Below are 17,297 nucleotides of genomic sequence, written 5' to 3' on the forward strand. Positions count from 1 at the left end.
TGTGTGTGTGTGTGTGTGTGTGTGTGAGATGAGTGTGGTTGTGAGCTCACCACACCCATAGTGTGTGTGAGATGAGTGTGGTTGTTGCAAGCCCACCCATATCATGGTGATCAGCCCATTTAGTGAAGCCGACTCACCTTTGTCATTGAAGCAAACAAGATGTTGTGCTGCAAGTACATATTGCATTGGTGAATGAAATGCTGTGTAGCGTGCGTAGGTATGTACTTGTACTTTGGGGCTTGAGTCTTGGTGATTGAGACTTAATTACCCTTAAAAGTAACAGTGCGTTTAAAGTATGTATAGTGTCATATTTGCAGCACTGTATCAGAAAATTATGTATGCTGTATATTTTACACAGGCGCCATGCGTTGAGTGTTACTGGTAAGTGGTGTGTACATGCATGCATGCCTACACATATACCCCTACACGCCCAAGTATATATATATATATATATATATATATATATATACACACACACACCCATATATGAAAACCGTCCACACTCCTACACCTTTATGTACCTTTGTATCTATATATATATTTTTTACCTTTGGAGTGTTTTCCTTCTGGATATATACACACATATATATCTCTATACATTGGAAAACCTATATGTATATATATGCGACAATATGCATAGAATGTATACATACATATATATAGATCCCCTCTTTGATGTGCGTTATTATGTGGGGATGTATTCAAATGTTTGAGATGTTTTAAGGGCTTACTGTATATATTTTGGGTGCATACAAATGCAAACCCTGAATCTTTTTGTTTTACTCTGCCCTTTATGGGTGTAATTTTACAAAGTGGAAGGTGTATGGCTCTATGTATTTGTCTACATGTAGGCCCAGCCCCTGCTATTGGTTCTTGATTAACATAGTCTTGCCATGTTAGAGTTTGTAGAGGCTCTGTAGGTAATGGTGCGAAACTGCACGCATTTGTACCTTGTGGTACCTGGCACCTCTGTGATTTTGCCTGTTGCAATGCTGTGCAGCAAGATTGTAAAATCTTTGGAAGTGGCTGTATTCACTGGTAAATGTTTGCATATTACCCGTGTTATTGAGCTATTTATTGCCCTATGTTTTGTAACTGTGTGTGCTACATGTTATATAGCACAAGTTGTTTTATGGGTGTGCGATAAACCGCATCTGTATTTCCTATAGAGTATCCTGACGATATGTGTTATTTTGGTATAATAGACTTCATGTACAAGGTCCCCTACTATTGCAACTTCTTTGAATGTAATGGCTCAGCAGGTAACACTGCACTTGTGCGCATATTAGTACTTAGTGCTATTTTGCAAGCGCCTGCCTGTTTGCGCATGAATGAGGTTTTCATTTATTGAATGCCCTATGCTTTACCGTGAATTATTTGTTCCTCGTCGCTGTGTTAGGTTATCAGCGGCTTTCTGGTAGTGCAATCTTTGAGGCTTATGTACAGCATAGCTGTGAAGCCTGCGTGAAATGCTTTGTCTTGTACTGCTTGTGCGAAAAAGCTTTGCAGTGGATTATTATAGCCAGGTGATTTAGTAACTGCTAAATGTTGCCATATGGTTGCTATATGTGATACAGCATGGTTTCGGGATTTTCAGTGGAAAAATCCCTTACAATAAATTTTGGCCTTTGGGAAGGTGAGGATGAAAAAACGTAATGAAGTGCTTTAATTTATGTATGCCTTTATTGAGAAACTAAAACCCCCTTCGAGGCCCTGTTTAGCAAGGCCGTTCAGGAATGCGCTTCCCGGAGATAAGGCCCTGATTTATGATGTCTAGGAGGTCGACATGAAGGCCTCGTGTTCGGCGGGAACAGGAGAGTTTTATGGCCTTTACAGTGGAATGCTAGAAGCCTCCTTGATGCTATGTGTATCAGGGAGGGGGGACAGGGCCCGTATTGAGAATAAAAAATTAGCTAGCATTCGCGCCAAGAATTTTCGATTCTATTAAGGACACAGAGGCGAGGATTATGCTTCTCTTTCTATTTATTGCTACTCACAGCAGCCAATGAAAACTTTTCTTATGCAAAAACAAACTACATTTCCCATGATGCATACAGCACATCACTTCCTGCAGAGCCCCATAAGAGCCAGTAACACCGGAACCAGTCCTCTTTCTTTGCTCCGAACAAAAAGTCCAATAAGTATAATAAAGTTCAACAACAGCTTCCAACGTGAAAGAAAACCAGACCAGCTGGGAAGAACGTCAATCTGCAAACAGGATTAGTCCATCTTCTTTTCGGATCCTGAAAAAACAGAGATAAACAACCCGCAATTTCTGTATAATCAGAATATATAAACAAACGGGCGGGCAGAAATTACAATACTGTACTTTTACCGGGTGGGATAATCCTCGCCTCCGTGTCCTTAATGGAATTGAAAATTCTTGGCGCGAATGCTAGCTAATTTTTTATTCTATTACAGGACCGGAGGCTTCGTATTATGCTAGTTTAACGCTGATTAAAAACAAGAGAGGATATATCACCCACCGGTTTATAATAAAACTGTTTAAACGTTCATTCAGACGACCAGTCTGCAGAATGCATAATATCTTGCACAGTAGAACCCAACATGAAATGCGCACCAAAGACCTGAGTATCTACACCTGCTTCCTGCATAACATCTTTAAGCCATCTGGCTATGGTAGCCCCAGACACAGGTTTGTATGGTTTCTGCAGAGCAATCAACAATTGTGCCACCCCATCAGGCCTGGTAGACCTGGTACATTCCTCATAAGCCTTGAGGCATTGAACCACACAAAGTTTAGCATTATCAGGAAAAGCATGATAATCCACACTGCGTGACATTGTTTTAGTTCTAGCCGTAATAGAAAATGAAACTCCCTCTGGAGTAAATACTCTACCTGTGATATCCAGAGCTTTGACATCCGAAGAACGTCTACAAGCCGCTAGGCAAAGCAACATGGCCAACTTGGCCGACAACTGTTTCCTAGACAACCTAATGTTGTCGGGCCATCTATTAAAGAGTGAAAGAACCAGCGAGACATCCCACAAAGAAGAGTACTTTGGTTTGGGTGGATTAGCTACTCTGATACCTTTTAGGAGTTTGCAAACTAAAGGGTGCATTCCGACCGGTTTGCCCTCGACCTGAGAATGGCCTGCCGATATGGCGGAACGGAAATTATTAACAGATCTATACGCCAAACCATCCGACGCTTTTTCCGACAGAAAATTCACAATATAGGGTAATCCTGCCCCCACGGGATCCACATGCTGTCCCATGCACCAACGAACCCAGCATCCCCAGGCTGAAGAATATCGCTTCCTGGTAGAGGGGGCCCACGCTTGATAAAGCTCGAAGCTTGTTCTGAAAAACCTGGCATTTGCCAACGCTGCCTGAAAGTCTCCAGGCCATCAGGGACAGATGCCCCGATAAAACCATCGGGTGCGTCTCCCCCTGAGGGCCCTGGAGCATCGTCGAGGACCATGGGATCCTCCTGGGAAAGTCGCAACTCGCCTCCAATAACAGCGGGAACCATGGTTGCGACTTCCACTAGGGAGTCACTAGTATCACCTCTGCTTTCTGGCGCATCACCTGAGTGAACACTCGATGAATGAGAATGAATGGCGGAAACGCGTAATTCAACTTCTGAGTCCACTCCTGCGCAAAGGCATCCGTCGCCAGTGCCAGAGGGTCCGGTCTCCAGCTGAAAACTTCCGTCATTTGACGGTTCAGCCTGGAGGCAAACAGGTCGATCTCGCAGAACCCCCAAATCTACTGCAACCACCGGACCACCCGTGGTAGAAGTTGCCAGTCGCTGAAGTCCCTGAGGTGGCGCGAGTTCCAATCCGCCACCACATTGGATTGCCCCGGAATGTATTCTGCTAGGACTGAGATTTGATGACTCAGACAGTAGTGCCAAAAGGCCTTCGCTATTTTCACCAGCATGGAGGACCTCGTGCCCCCCAGCTTGTTGATATATCGTACCGCCGATATGTTGTCCATCCGGAGAAGGATGCAACATGAGATCTGTCTGGGAGCTAGTGTCCGAATCGCAAACGATCCCGCGAGGAGTTCCAGACAATTTATGTTAAGATTTAACTCTTCTAGGGACCAACGTCCCCCTGTGGAAATATTTCCGCAGCGCGCACCCCAGCCCCAGCGGCTGGCGTCGGATTCTATGACTACCTCCGGCAGAGACCCGCAAATTGCTCTGCCGTTCCACGCCTCCACATGGGCCAACCACCATTGCATCTCGTCCCTCACCTCCGGGGAAGGAGGGACTACGTCCGTGTAAGAAAGACCTTTCTGCAAGTGCTGGATTTTGAGCCGTTGAAGGGCCCTGTAGTGTAGGGGTCCCGGAAATATCGCCTGAATAGACGACGCAAGAAGATCCACTATCCGGGCAATCCCCCTGAGCGAGACCATCTGTTTGGTCAGGAACGAGCGAAGTTCCTTTTTGATATCTCGAAGCTTGGCATTTGGAAGGCTGAGTTGGGACGTCTGAGAATTTATGACGAACCCCAGAAAATCTATCGTCTGCGTGGGACACAGAACCGATTTTGGCTCGTTGATCACGAACCCAAGGTTCTGCAAAATACGGATGGTCATGCGCAAGTGTTGAACCGCTAACTCCTGAGATTGTGCCATGATGAGCATGTCGTCCAGATAGACAATCATGCGAACCCCTTGTTCCCTGAGGTAGGCTACGACCGGCTTCAGAACCTTGGTGAAGCACCATGGTGCTGAGGAAAGTCCAAAAGGAAGGACCAAATATTCGTACCACCGGTTCCGCCATTGAAATTGAAGGAACCTGCGATGGGGACGATATATGGGGACGGACAGGTAAGCGTCGTTCAGGTCCAGACGGACCAACCAGTCCCCCTGTTTCAGTAAGTCTGCAAGCAGATGGATGCCCTCCATCTTGAAGTGTTTGTAAGTCAGAAAGTGATTGAAATCCTTCAAATTGAGTACCAACCTGTAACCACCGCCTTTCTTCTGCACCAGAAAATATTGCTGCAGAAACCGCGAGGGCCCTCGCTGCACAGAGCTATCGCGCGTTTCTGCAGCAATCCTTCTATGTCTGAATCTATGAAAATCGCACTCTAGTCGGGAAAAAACAAGTTGTCTGGGTCGACGAACCTGATAGGGTGTTTGAAAGAATTCCAGATGGAACCCCTGAACTGTCTGTAAAACCCTGGCGTCCTGAGATACTTGAACCCAATTGTGATAAAACTGCTGAATACGTCCCCCCCAATGGAAGCAGAAATAAATCTGGAGCGCTCACCGGAAGACTCGGTGGCCTGGAATCCTCCCAGATAGGATCCTTTGTTAAAGCGCCTTTTGTTGAAGCGCTGCCTGGTGGGGTAGAAGGTGCCACCGCGGGTGGAGTCCCAGTCTCCTCTGCCGCGTCCGAAATCTCCTCGTTGAGGACCTTGAGAGTATTGACGGCCAAACGAGCGTCCCCGGCCTCGTCCGGCCCTGTTGAAAACCCCTGCGTGGAATACCCTTTTTATTCCAGCCTGCGCCTTGTCTAGGGTTGTGAAGGTGCCCACATATTTCGCCACGTCTTTAACGAATCTGTCTCCGAAGAGGTTGCCATCCGCCAAGGGCCCAGGCTCTGCCGCCGCCAACTCCGTAATATTGGAGTCCATGCGCATCAGAATAGACATCCTGCGCTCTGTAGAGATTGCGCAGTTGGCATTCCCCAATAGCGCATAGCATACAGAAGCGTCGCGTGCACAATCACAGCCTCAAAATGCCAAATATCATCACATTAATCATTAAATTAATCAAAAAGGCGGAGCTCTTAACTGTCTGCGTGAGCAGCAAAGAAAGAGGACTGGTTCCGGTGTTACTGGCTCTTATGGGGCTCTGCAGGAAGTGATGTGCTGTATGCATCATGGGAAATGTAGTTTGTTTTTGCATAAGAAAAGTTTTCATTGGCCGCTGTGAGTAGCAATAAATAGAAAGAGAAGCATAATACGAAGCCTCCGGTCCTGTAATAGAATTGTGCTACGTGCAAACCAAAAGATTTGGCTTTGCCGCTAGTTAAAACTGGGTCTCTGGTGCTTTTTATAAATGTTTGTTACGCCCACTAGCTAGATAGTAGGGAATTAAGCATCCTGCTTTGCTGGCAATCGTTTAAAGAGTTTTACATTTTCTCTTTAAGTAAAACTACGCCCTTTACCTTATAAGTGTAGGTCACGATTGAGCTAAGTTCTAGCTGTGTCTGAAAATGAAGTAAAGACTGGGAAATAATCCCTTCCCATGAAGCCTTTTGATTATTTGTGCGTTTGAAATGCAGTGCCAAAACCCTGCATGCGTACCAACACGGTGCTGTAAATACAGACAGGTTCGACCGACTAGTATATATTCCGAATTATTTATTTATTTATTTTAAATCGGCTTACATTTTTAAAGTCCTGCGCTTGTGCGTGGAGCATTTCATCAGTCATGATGCCATCATACATCCTCGTTTGTGGAGGAAGCATTCGCTCTGTGCAGAGCATCCCATTAACAGTCTGGGGACAGTTTTGTAAAAGACAACGAAAAATGGACTTGCCCTGCGGCATGAGGAATAATGTGAGCAGCGCCAAACAAGCTGCTTTGCTCAAGATTGACCCCTCATGCAACTCTGTTATTACCACCTATCTCCTTGGAGTTTCTGGTGGGCCTCCTCTGTTGCATGCGTCTGCTGCTGTCTTTTCACCGAAGTCTTCGGGGCACCTCTGATCTCCATGGCGGAAAAAATAATCTGAGAGCCTGCACACACACGATGGGGGTTGTAGCCTCACCAGAGGGATCAGGTTTCGCAACCACCCAAAGCAACAAAAAAAAAAGAAAATACAAAGCACTTTCCGACTCCAAACACTAGATGGCGGAATATGCACAATTTTGTGAATCTAGAAGAAGTCTATGCTGCAAAAGGTGATGTTTCCGATGGTGGAGTTGCTACTGGCTTTGCCACCATTTTGGCAGTCCAGGAGGTGACTAGACTGACGACAGATAGGCTGCCCAATTAAGGGCGTTCCATTCAATGTCATTCTGATCAGCAATCATTCTGTCTGGGGCTGCTACTGAAACATGGATGTCCCAGACAGAAGAAAAGAAAAAAAAAAAATCATTGTCCCCCATGCACTGGAAGACAACTCCCAGCATGTGTGAGGGAAGGTGATTTTTATGTCCTGTGGATGGGCCTTTATTTTGGGAGTCTTTCCTTCAGAGAAACAAAGGCGACAGAGGTTTTGCCATGCCACGGTTGCTTCTTAGAATTTCTGCAATCAGTTTTTCCCCTGAAGCAGCTACCACAATACAAACACACACAGGAGCTAACTTGAGGGAGTGACAGGGAAATGCCTCTAGATTTAGCAGCCTCGCTCCCTTTGCCACAATGGACAGGACCACCAGACCATATATCAGGCCCCAATTCTTGTCACGGTATACTTCCTAGCTGGCAAAATCTGTTCCACTGCCCTTACAGGAGACATCTTATGCAAGTGATTTCTTCAAAATGGAGTTTGACCACTCCAGCCTTCAGTAATGGTAAACAAAACACTTACTCTTTGCCTGTAAATGTATTATCTGTAAAAATCAAAATAAATGTGGCTCTTGACCACCCACGAAGACCAACGCATGCTATAGTTTGGATTTCAAAGGGGTGTCTGTCTGCTGCTGCTGGAGGAAGTTGTTCAAAGTGTCCCGGTACTCTTCAGGGTGCCTTCGCAGGTGACCTGCATGCTTGGAATTCTTCCAGCCCTTCCCAACCACCTTGATCCCCCGCTTCCGCCATGCCTCAATGAGCTGCGCAACAAGCACGTGGTCACTCAGAGGGTCATCCTCACAGTAGAAGAGGAGAGCTGGGCAGGTCGGCGGGTCCTGCCAGAACACATTGATGGCATCATTGTAGTAGTCAACAGTGTATCTCTTCAGAAGGCTGAAGTACAGCAGGATGCTGCTCTTGACCACTGGTTGCCAATGCGAGGAGATCATTTTAGCCACACCTACAATATATATATAAAAAAAAAGCTATTAGTGCCACTCCATCAAATAGGTCTTGACATTGGAACAGGGCAGTGTATTGAGCTAGAATACATACAGTCCTAGAGGAGAGAAAGAACAACAAAAAAAAGAGTCTCCTTCTAATGGGCTTTACCTGCTTGTCTGCTAAAGACTGCACCAGAGAGCAGAGCCAAACGGGTTAAGCTGAGGTGATTCAAAGTAAGCACCGCCTTCCCCAATTACACTAACCCGCCCCCTGAAGCAGAAAAGTAAAGAGGGAATAAAGAAGCATATTTTCCGAGCATGGCACCAGCAATACATCCAGCCCCCAAACTACAATTTCTCTACAGCATTCTTCCTGGAGAATGTGCTCTGAAAAATGCTGTCCACTCTCTAGTGCCATCACCCCCATTTTTTATAAGGTCTTTCCTCTAAAAGTGCCTGTTGTAAATCCTCAGGGTCCACCAGACCTAGGGAGAGAGTAAAATGCCCCAATTACCATTAATTGCATTACTTGGAGTCTTGTTCTCTCACTTTAACTCATAATAAAAATATGAACCAATCCTGCCTCTTCAGACCAAACACCATGCAAATTCAAAGATACAAGGTCCTTGCCCTCCCGCCACTTCTTCTGTTTGTTTACAAGCACAAACAACTCAGTTGTCCTGGCTCGAAAAAGGAAATGTGCAAAGAAAGTATGAATTAGACCAAGGGAGACGGACTCCGAGTTATCCAATTACCAGGAAGTAATTAGGACATTACACCCCCTTGCCCCTCCCTCACTTCAAATCAATTATTACAATTATGAGGGTTAGAAATAAGCTATCTAGCTGGCAGTGGTTTGCACCCTGCCCAAGTAGGGACCCCTCACTCTAGTCGGGGGAAGGGAGTCACACAGCTAAGATAACCCCTGCTCAACCCCTTCTTGGCTTAGCATGAGCAGTCAGGCTTATCTAAGAGGCAATGCATAAAGCATTTGTGTATACACACAGACTACAAAAGGAGTCCACACCAGTTTTGAACAATAGCCAACATTTATCTGAATAAAACAAGACCAAAATCTGACAGACACAAGTCAAAATATCACTTTTAAAAGATTAAGCATTTAGTCCATAAAAATCAATGCGTTTGTTTTAGCACAAAGTACATTAGATGCGTCAAAAATCAAAGCTGGTGTGAGGTGCAGGGGAGGCGAGGCGCCGGAAAGCAAAGCGATGCAGCAGTTCATTACTACGCAGGGGGAGGTGATTCATGGGTTCATCAATGTGTAGGCAGGGGAGGTGATGCCTCGGTTCCTTACTGGCAGGGGAGGTGATGCGTCTGTTTCCAGACACACTGCCTCGATTCCCTATTGCGGTGCGGTGTCAATGAAGAATCAGCACCCATGTATGATGAGCTGGGTCAATTCCTCAGCCACGAAGCAGGCACTGCATCCCAGTTGGAGCGAATGTCAAGGAGGTCGTCGACACGGAGCCTTAAAACTCATGCTGCAGCAAATCTTCGGACGACTGCGACGGCGAGCTGGGGCTGTGGTGAAAGCTGTGGGCGATGCATCAAGCAGGATATGCTTCGGGGAGGCAGCAGCGATGCATCGATCTTTTGCAGTGATTCAATTAAAACAGATGCTGGGGGTCGATGCGTGAATTTTCTCATTAAGATTACCAGGTAACATTTGTAAGGGCTCATGAACTTGATTTGGCACCACTTGGCAAGTCAGGACTCTCAGCAGAAGAGCCCATGCCCTGGCAGATGAAGTATTTGATGGCCCTGAGACTTCTAAACAGGAGGCACGCCCAGCTCAAGCCCTTGGAGAACCTTGGAAGCAGGATACAGAAAGCAAAGTCCAGTCCTTTCACTCCCAGAACAGAAGCAGCAAGTAAGCACAACACAGCAACAGGCAGAGTGGCAGTCCCTCCTATAGCATCCAGCTCTTCTTCCTGGCAGCATGTCCTCAGTCTAGAAGTGTTCTGATTTTGAGGTCTCAGAGGTCCAATACGTATACCCCTTTCAGCCTTTGAAGTAGGCAAACTTCAAAGGAAAGTCTATGTAATGCAAAAGACCCTGCCTTTCCCTGCCCTGGCTCCAGACATACTACAGGGGGTGGACATTACTTGGTGTGAGGACAGGCACAACCCTATTCAGGTGTCAGTGACAACTCTTCCCACCACTCTAGCTCAGGAAGGCCCATCAGCCTGGTGAGGGACCATCAGGATGTGCAAGGCACACCTCAGCTCCATTTGTGTGACTGTCTAGAGTGACTGCACAATAGCCCGACTGTCAGCCAACCCAGACGTGTATTCTACAAAAAAGGCACAGAATGGTTATGCAAGAAAATGTCCACTTTACAATTCAAAAAACAACTTCACAAAAGATGTATTTAAAATTGGGAGTTCAGAGACCCCAAACTCCAAATCTCTATTGGCTCCCAATGGGAAATTACACCGAAAAGGTATTCCAAGGCAATACCCAGGTTACTCTATGGGAGAGATAGGTCTTGCAATAGTGAAACATGAAATCAGCGGTATTTCACCATTAGGACATGTAAAACACATCAGATGATGTCCTACCTTTTAAATGCACGGCACCCTGCCCATGTGGCTGTCTGTGGCCTACCATAGGGGTGACTTCTATGTAGTAAAAGTGAAGGTTTGGGCCTGGCAAGTGGGTGCACTTCCAAACACCTCTGAGGGTGGAAACCGCCAGATCATTCTCCCACTTCAAAGAGGGTATCTGGAATAAACAGTGGGTCCTCAGATAAAACTATTCAATATACCTCTGGACCTGTGGAACACTCAGAAGGACTTCTGTGCTGCTCTGAAAGGACAACTGCTACTCTGCTCCCCGAGTGAAAAGGACTGGACCTGCATCTTGAACCCAGGACCACCGGAGTGACTTCAAGGTCTAGTTGGCTGGCCTCCTGATCAGAGCCTCAGGGACAGAAAAGCCTCCAACCACCTTGAACCTAGCACCTGGACTCTGTCTGCTATAGGTCCTACACACCATGTGGTGCTATCCCAGTCCTGGACCCCTGGAAGGGGGCCTGAATGTTCTCTGCCAACCCAGCGGCGATCCTGTGGGCAGAACAGATGCAGCATATATCAGCATCAGATCCGTTAAAGCGCAAATCATCTTGACGCCAGACCTCTCATCGTAGCCCACAGCCTCCTTAAAACCAACAGCTGCTGTGCAATGCATCCTTGATGCAGAACTTTGCAGTGCAAGGCCCTCGTAAATGCATTCTTGCCAAACGATGCAGGATTCTGCATTGTAGCCTCAAATAGTTACACTCCCCTCAACCAGTGACCCATTTTCTAACAGGACATCAGCAGGATCTCTTGTCCACTGGATTCCCCTCCATTGCTCCACATGCATGGAGAGAAAGCTTTCGTCCAAGCTACTGCATTCTTTTTTAAATATAGATGAGTGACTGGAATGTGTTGTGAACTCCGGAAAAAGGTGCTTGGGAAGTGTAGGGTGCCAACAACCTACAAGGAGCATAGCCTGCAACTAAGCCATAGAGGAGGCCATTTCCCAGAGTAGATCGTCCCTGATCTCCTAACCAGGACGCTTGGACAGCTGCTTTATAGGCCAATTATATCAATGATCTAATTCACCTGCTCAAAGAGGATGTAGTTGTTTTCCACCTTTCTAGCTGGACCATAGTAAACAAAAACTGAATCCGCTAGTCTAAAAGTAGCAACTCTTTGCAAATGCATCAGGATAGTCATTATCACATAGAGATTACGGAGTCTGAATTCTTCATCTACAGTAGGTGTAAAACTCAGGGAAGAGTACATCCTGCTCCCTATGAAAAGCCAAATTATTCTTCGGCATGAATTATGATACTGACCTAAGGACAACGCTATCTTGAAAAATCCTGAAAAAAAGAAGATGTATGTATGATAAAGCTCCCAATTCACAGTCTCCTAGCAGACATAATCGCTACCAGAAAGAAGGTTTGTGTGTCAAAGTTTTCAAATCCATCGATTCTAAAGGCTCTAATGGGGAATCCTTAAAGGCCTCCAAAACCATCAAGAGATTACAAGATGGTAAAAACTACGAGGGACTAGAAAAAGTTTACCCAACCTCTTAAAGAAGTGAGACACTAATCCATCCATATCAGCAAGGTTCTGCTACAACCTTTTAAATGCCCTGATCTAATAGCAGCCCACTGGATCTTCAATGGGAATATCCTAAATGGACCTGTTCTGAAGAAACTAACATCTGTAACAGATCCACAGTAATGAGATACAGAACTTCTTACTAACACCATGAACTGAACATACTTCAGTGCATAGTAAGTACCTAAGGTAGATATTCTCACATACGCTTAAACAGTAACAGCTAGTCTATCTGGCAAACCACAGTTTCTCAGACTTATCCTCTCAGTTTCCAAGCCGTTAACCTGAGTTTCCTCAAGGACTCTTGTCTCAAGGTTGGAAATAGGAGAGGAGTTGGATTCATAGGCAATCTTCACTCTTCTGCTTCCGTCAGGATCATAAGAAGAGAAAACAAATTGGAGTGGGGCCAAGCTATCAAGATTCGCTCTCACCATCTCCCTCATCACCAAAGGAGAAACGCTTGAATCAGGGGAAAAGAGGGAAAGGTATAAAGAAGATCCTGAAGTCACCAGCATGAAAGAACTTCCATCACCCAAAGCTTTTTCTTCCTTCTGCCCTGAACTGAAAATCTGAACCTTCGTTATGAAATCTACATCAGACGCCCCACAGCATACTATTTTGGAAAAACACCCTCGGATGTAGGGAGAAGTCAACTGAAAATGAAATCTTTTTGCTTAAGTTGTCCACCACTGAGTTGGAGACTCCTGGGATATGAATGGCTGAAATTGCCAAAATCTTCTAATGGCCAGAGAAAAATGTGAGTCGGTTGGGAGATTTGGTTCCTTCCTGCTTGTTGACATATGCTTTTGTTGTTATATTGTACATCCTGACCAGGACTGATTTTAGCTTTTGTCTGCGATGAAAAGGACTTCAGGAGCTGTTGCAGAACTTACAACTCACTCCAATTGGAAGACCTCTGACTTTGATGAAGGGATCAACATTCTTGGACCTGGTGCACTCCCAACCATGCAATCGACCCAGATAGACTGGCCTCCGTTGAAGTCATTACTGGAGTGGGAGGGGAAAGAGGAATTCCCATTAGAAAATTCTATGAGTTTACTTACCTAGTTAAACCTTGTTTTGTCTGATGAGTCAGTGGGATTCTCCTCTTCAAGTTCTATGAACATGGAGACCGATTTGCCAGGATGAACTTCTTAATCTTTTGGAGATGGAACTGGACCGTGAAACCACAAAGACTGTAGCTGCTAAATCTCCAATGATCCATCACATCTTGTTCGCTAACATCAAAAAACTCCTGAATTATTGTCCCCACTTGCTCCAAAGCCTTGGAAGTTCCACTGCAAGCATTTAGTTAACAAAGGTCCCACAAAGGAACCTAAAAAGTACTAACCAGTATTTAAGTAGCTCAATACATATGGTGCAATGAAATTCACTGCCAGAAGGGTTCGCAGAAAATATGGATTGTCTTTCTCAATGTAGGTATGTTTTTAAAGTCTCCCTAAACAGGTAGGTTAAAGGGTCTGAGGGAAAGTTAACGGACCAGAGTGGACAGGTCCCCCTGCTATATCTGCACAAACAAAAAGTCCACGGGTCCAGGGAAATAGGAGAGATAGTGAAACTATGGAAAACTGTATGAGAATACACAACGGGACCACTGTCTATATAGAAAGTCCTCTTAAAGAGGACCTAATCCCATCACTCACCGAAGTGGCATGCTTCATCATGTGGGATCTCCTCTTAACCGCAACCTAGTGTGATTAAGGAGCTACAACTCCCAGCAACTGTCAAAGGAGGAGCTCGCGGATGTTTTAAGATGTACAAGGAGGACTAGATCTCCTAAAGATCAATGAGGTTAATGATATATGTTATAGTGTCAAAAAAGAGTGAAGTTGAAATTGACTAAGAGGAGAAAAAAATATTTAATAGGAGTCTCCAGGTGCCAACATTTAAACAACAGCAGAAGCACGGTCTGAACAAATTGGCGAACGCGCGAATGGCAAAACAAAAAGCGGTCTACATGTTTCAGCCACCTTAGATCGAAACTATGATCATGGCTTTCTTCAGGACCATCATATATAACTACTGCAGCTAATTTGGGTGACTAGAAAGTGAGTACGTGAAAATCACAAAGGCAGAAAGTGAATAACAGTGGAACGATACAACCAACTGTGTACCTGTGTGTTGTATTGTTTATAAACACTACAGGGATACTGGGCAAACTCCTGTTGGAAAAAGAAAGACAAAAAAGAAACATTGTAATCAAAGTGTATAAACCGAACAATATTCCATCCATATCAAATAACAAAAATTATGAACAAGGCCACACTTGGCCATTCTTACCCGTAACAAATCGGGAATACCACCCACCGCTCCTGGTAATAACTCAGGGCGTGAGGCAACGCTCTGTGAAAATAAGAGAAAACAATGCAAACTAATACACTGTGGGTATCTAGTTGGACAGTCGAAATACTCGACAGAAGTACATCTACTTAAATAAAAACAATGGACCAGGAGGTAGTCACTCAATAGAAATTTCCAGAATAACGGTATGTGGTTACTATCTAAGAGCTGCCCAAGTGCCTCAACAAACATTAATCAATAGTGCCAAAGACACCCAGGGACTAAAACAGAAAGGTCTCGTTATGTCCTTTCTAAATGTACCCAATAGTATGGTGTAGAAAGTGCCATTAGCAGTACTTCAACAAGGTGTATAATGTGTTGAATATAAATCTTGAGACTCGCCATAGAAAAAGCATAGAGAGAGCAGCAACTTGTCTCACCAAGAGGCTCACAACCTAACAGGGAGATTCCTCATACTCATGAGAGTTCTGTAAAGCACCTCATCCTAACTAAGCGGCGAGTGCAATGTATAGCACAAAAATAGTTGCAGGCACAGCGCAGCGACCTACCTGTCCATCGTTACCCCGGGATTCCTTCCTGGTTGCTCCGAACGGTAACCGGATCCTTTGGAATGCGGCATTTTGAATCGGTAGACAGATTGTTTACACCTGTGAGCTGACGCTGCCACGTCGGCACGTGTCGTGTCATGATCAATAGGAATCATTGAAGGCCGTGATGACGCGGCCATCGAGACAATTACTCAACGGCCTCATGGGAAATGTAGTCAGGAAGACCAGACTACTACAAATCAATGAATACGCACGGCAAAATATATATGATGCCTATACCGTATTCCAGATAATGTAAAGAGCAGGTGGTCTAAAAATATACATTAATGGTGAATAAATCAGAAATGATGTTCAATACGAGCTGCAACCACTGTCCCTGCCCTCACATATTTCGGCGCCAAAGTAATTTGAATAGCTATGGCACACCTTTGTATCTGTAAAAAACCAGATATATAAACATATCCGAATCAAACTTTGAAAGTAATTTTGAAATAAATTTGAAGCTTGAAAAAACACAAATATAGAGGTGGTTACAGCTGTGTAGTTTAAGGCTCCAAGTAAAGGATAGTCTGTTCTATCACAGACACCAAGATAACATGGGGATAAAAAAGAGAAAATGGACCAGAAGCTGAGTGGTAAAAAAGGCAAATGGACTGCTGCTCTAGATTAAACTGGTGGTGAAACTAATGTTATGGTGGCAATATTGGAATGAGAATTTATGTATTAATAGTTGTGTGGTGCAGATGATTCAAGGTTGAAAGGGAGTTTATGAATATAAGAGAAAGCTTTATTTTAGCCATAAACCACCCCAGAAGGACTAGTGATTTAATCAATCATATTGTGGTTATGTCTGCCAATAGTTATAAATACAGAGAGAATTTTGTGTAAGGATACTCTGTCCACTTTTATAACCTGGGAGGAAATTGATCAGGCAATGTTATCCTTACCCCGGGGTAAAGCAATGGGTCCAGATATGACCCCCCTGGAGTTTTATATTTCTTTTCAGGCCGAATTGCTGGCTCCCTTATTTTCCCTATTTCAGCAAGCATTTAGCAGCATAGTACCGGACTCATGGTCTAAGACAACTATAATAGTCTTCAAAAAGAAAGGGAAGGATGCGTGCGAACCAGCTTCATATCGTCCAATTACATTAATTAATTCAGACAGCAAGATCTTCTCAAAACTCCTTTAGGAAAGGTTGTAGCACCATTAGTCTCACAGCGTCAGCATGGGTTTGTAGCAGGTAGAGGTACCACGGATCACGTCCGCCGAATAATATCCCTTTTGGACTGGGCCCAGGTTTCTGAAGTTCCAATTGGGGTGGCCCTGTTGGATGCCGAGAAGGCATTCGACAGGGTCTCCTGGGAATTTTTATGGGCAGTCCTCTACTGGAAAGGGTTCCCACCATCTTTTATTAAATCTGTGCAAGCTCTGTACACTTGTCCCGTTGCGACAATTCATATTTCTGGGAAGCATTCGGGGGAATTCAAGATATATAGGGGTACCCGGCAGGGTTGCCCTTGTTCCCCTCTTCTTTTTGCTCTTTACATCGAGCCTTTGTTGATTAAGATCAAACATGATTCAGAGATTATTCAAGTTAAGCCTGTGCGAGAATCCATTAAAGTTCTAGCTTATGCAGACGATGTGGCAGTCGTCACAGTGGATGTAGTCAATATGATGAGACGTATTGAAATTCTGACGTCAGAATTTGGTGCCGTGTCCGTCTACAAACTGAATTTACATAAAACACAAGTTCTTTTCACTGGTTCCGATGCTCTATTAGGTGTTAATACAGTCACAGAAGCCACTTATTTGGGGGTTAAAATTGCCTCGAATGTACAAACTATTGTTAACCTAAACTTTGATCCAATCATAATCACATCTAATAAAATGTTAGAAAACTTAGATTACCTACATTTATCCTTATACGGTAGATGTAATGTTATTAAGATGGTGGTTTTTCAGAAACTCCTCTATTTATTCCGCACGATCCTACTTCTGTTACCTAATTCAATCTTCACAAAGATTGAAAGAATGTGTTCTCATTTTATTTGGGGGTACAAGAGGACAAGGAGAGCCTTTAAAAAACTTAGCTTACCAAGGGCGAAGGGGGGGGGGGGGGGGGGGGGGGGACTGAATATCCCTCAATTTCAGTATTATTATTGGGCGGCCATGCTCCAACATATGGGGATTCTGTTCTTTGGTACTCAGGCATATATAGACCCTGCTGTCTCTCCATCTATATATGAGCTTATTGTGGGTCCCGAAACCAGATATATGTTCTCTAAATTTTTTGAGCCCAGTTACTACAAAAGAACCCGCTTTAAGATTTTGGTGGCCGCTGCTG

At 44.6% G+C, this 17,297-nt stretch overlaps 1 protein-coding gene across 2 annotated transcripts in view; it reads right to left on the reverse strand.

Moving 5' to 3' along the window:
- Positions 1-5,914: 5,914 nt before the first annotated feature.
- Positions 5,915-17,297, reverse strand: part of LOC146855783 (transmembrane protein 53-like) — a 79,616-nt gene continuing 68,233 nt past the window's right edge. Inside the window, exon 3 of one of the 2 annotated variants that reach the window (XM_085653692.1) lies at positions 5,915-7,961. In XM_085653692.1, the coding sequence (XP_085509818.1) occupies positions 7,597-7,961 (365 nt within the window). In that variant the 3' untranslated portion in view covers positions 5,915-7,596. The remainder of the gene's footprint in view (positions 7,962-17,297) is intronic. The other variant, XM_085653693.1, reaches the window with a different exon arrangement.

The sequence above is a fragment of the Triturus cristatus genome, chromosome 4_1 (assembly GCF_964204655.1).
Source record: "Triturus cristatus chromosome 4_1, aTriCri1.1, whole genome shotgun sequence".
Taxonomy (NCBI): Eukaryota; Metazoa; Chordata; class Amphibia; order Caudata; family Salamandridae; genus Triturus; species Triturus cristatus.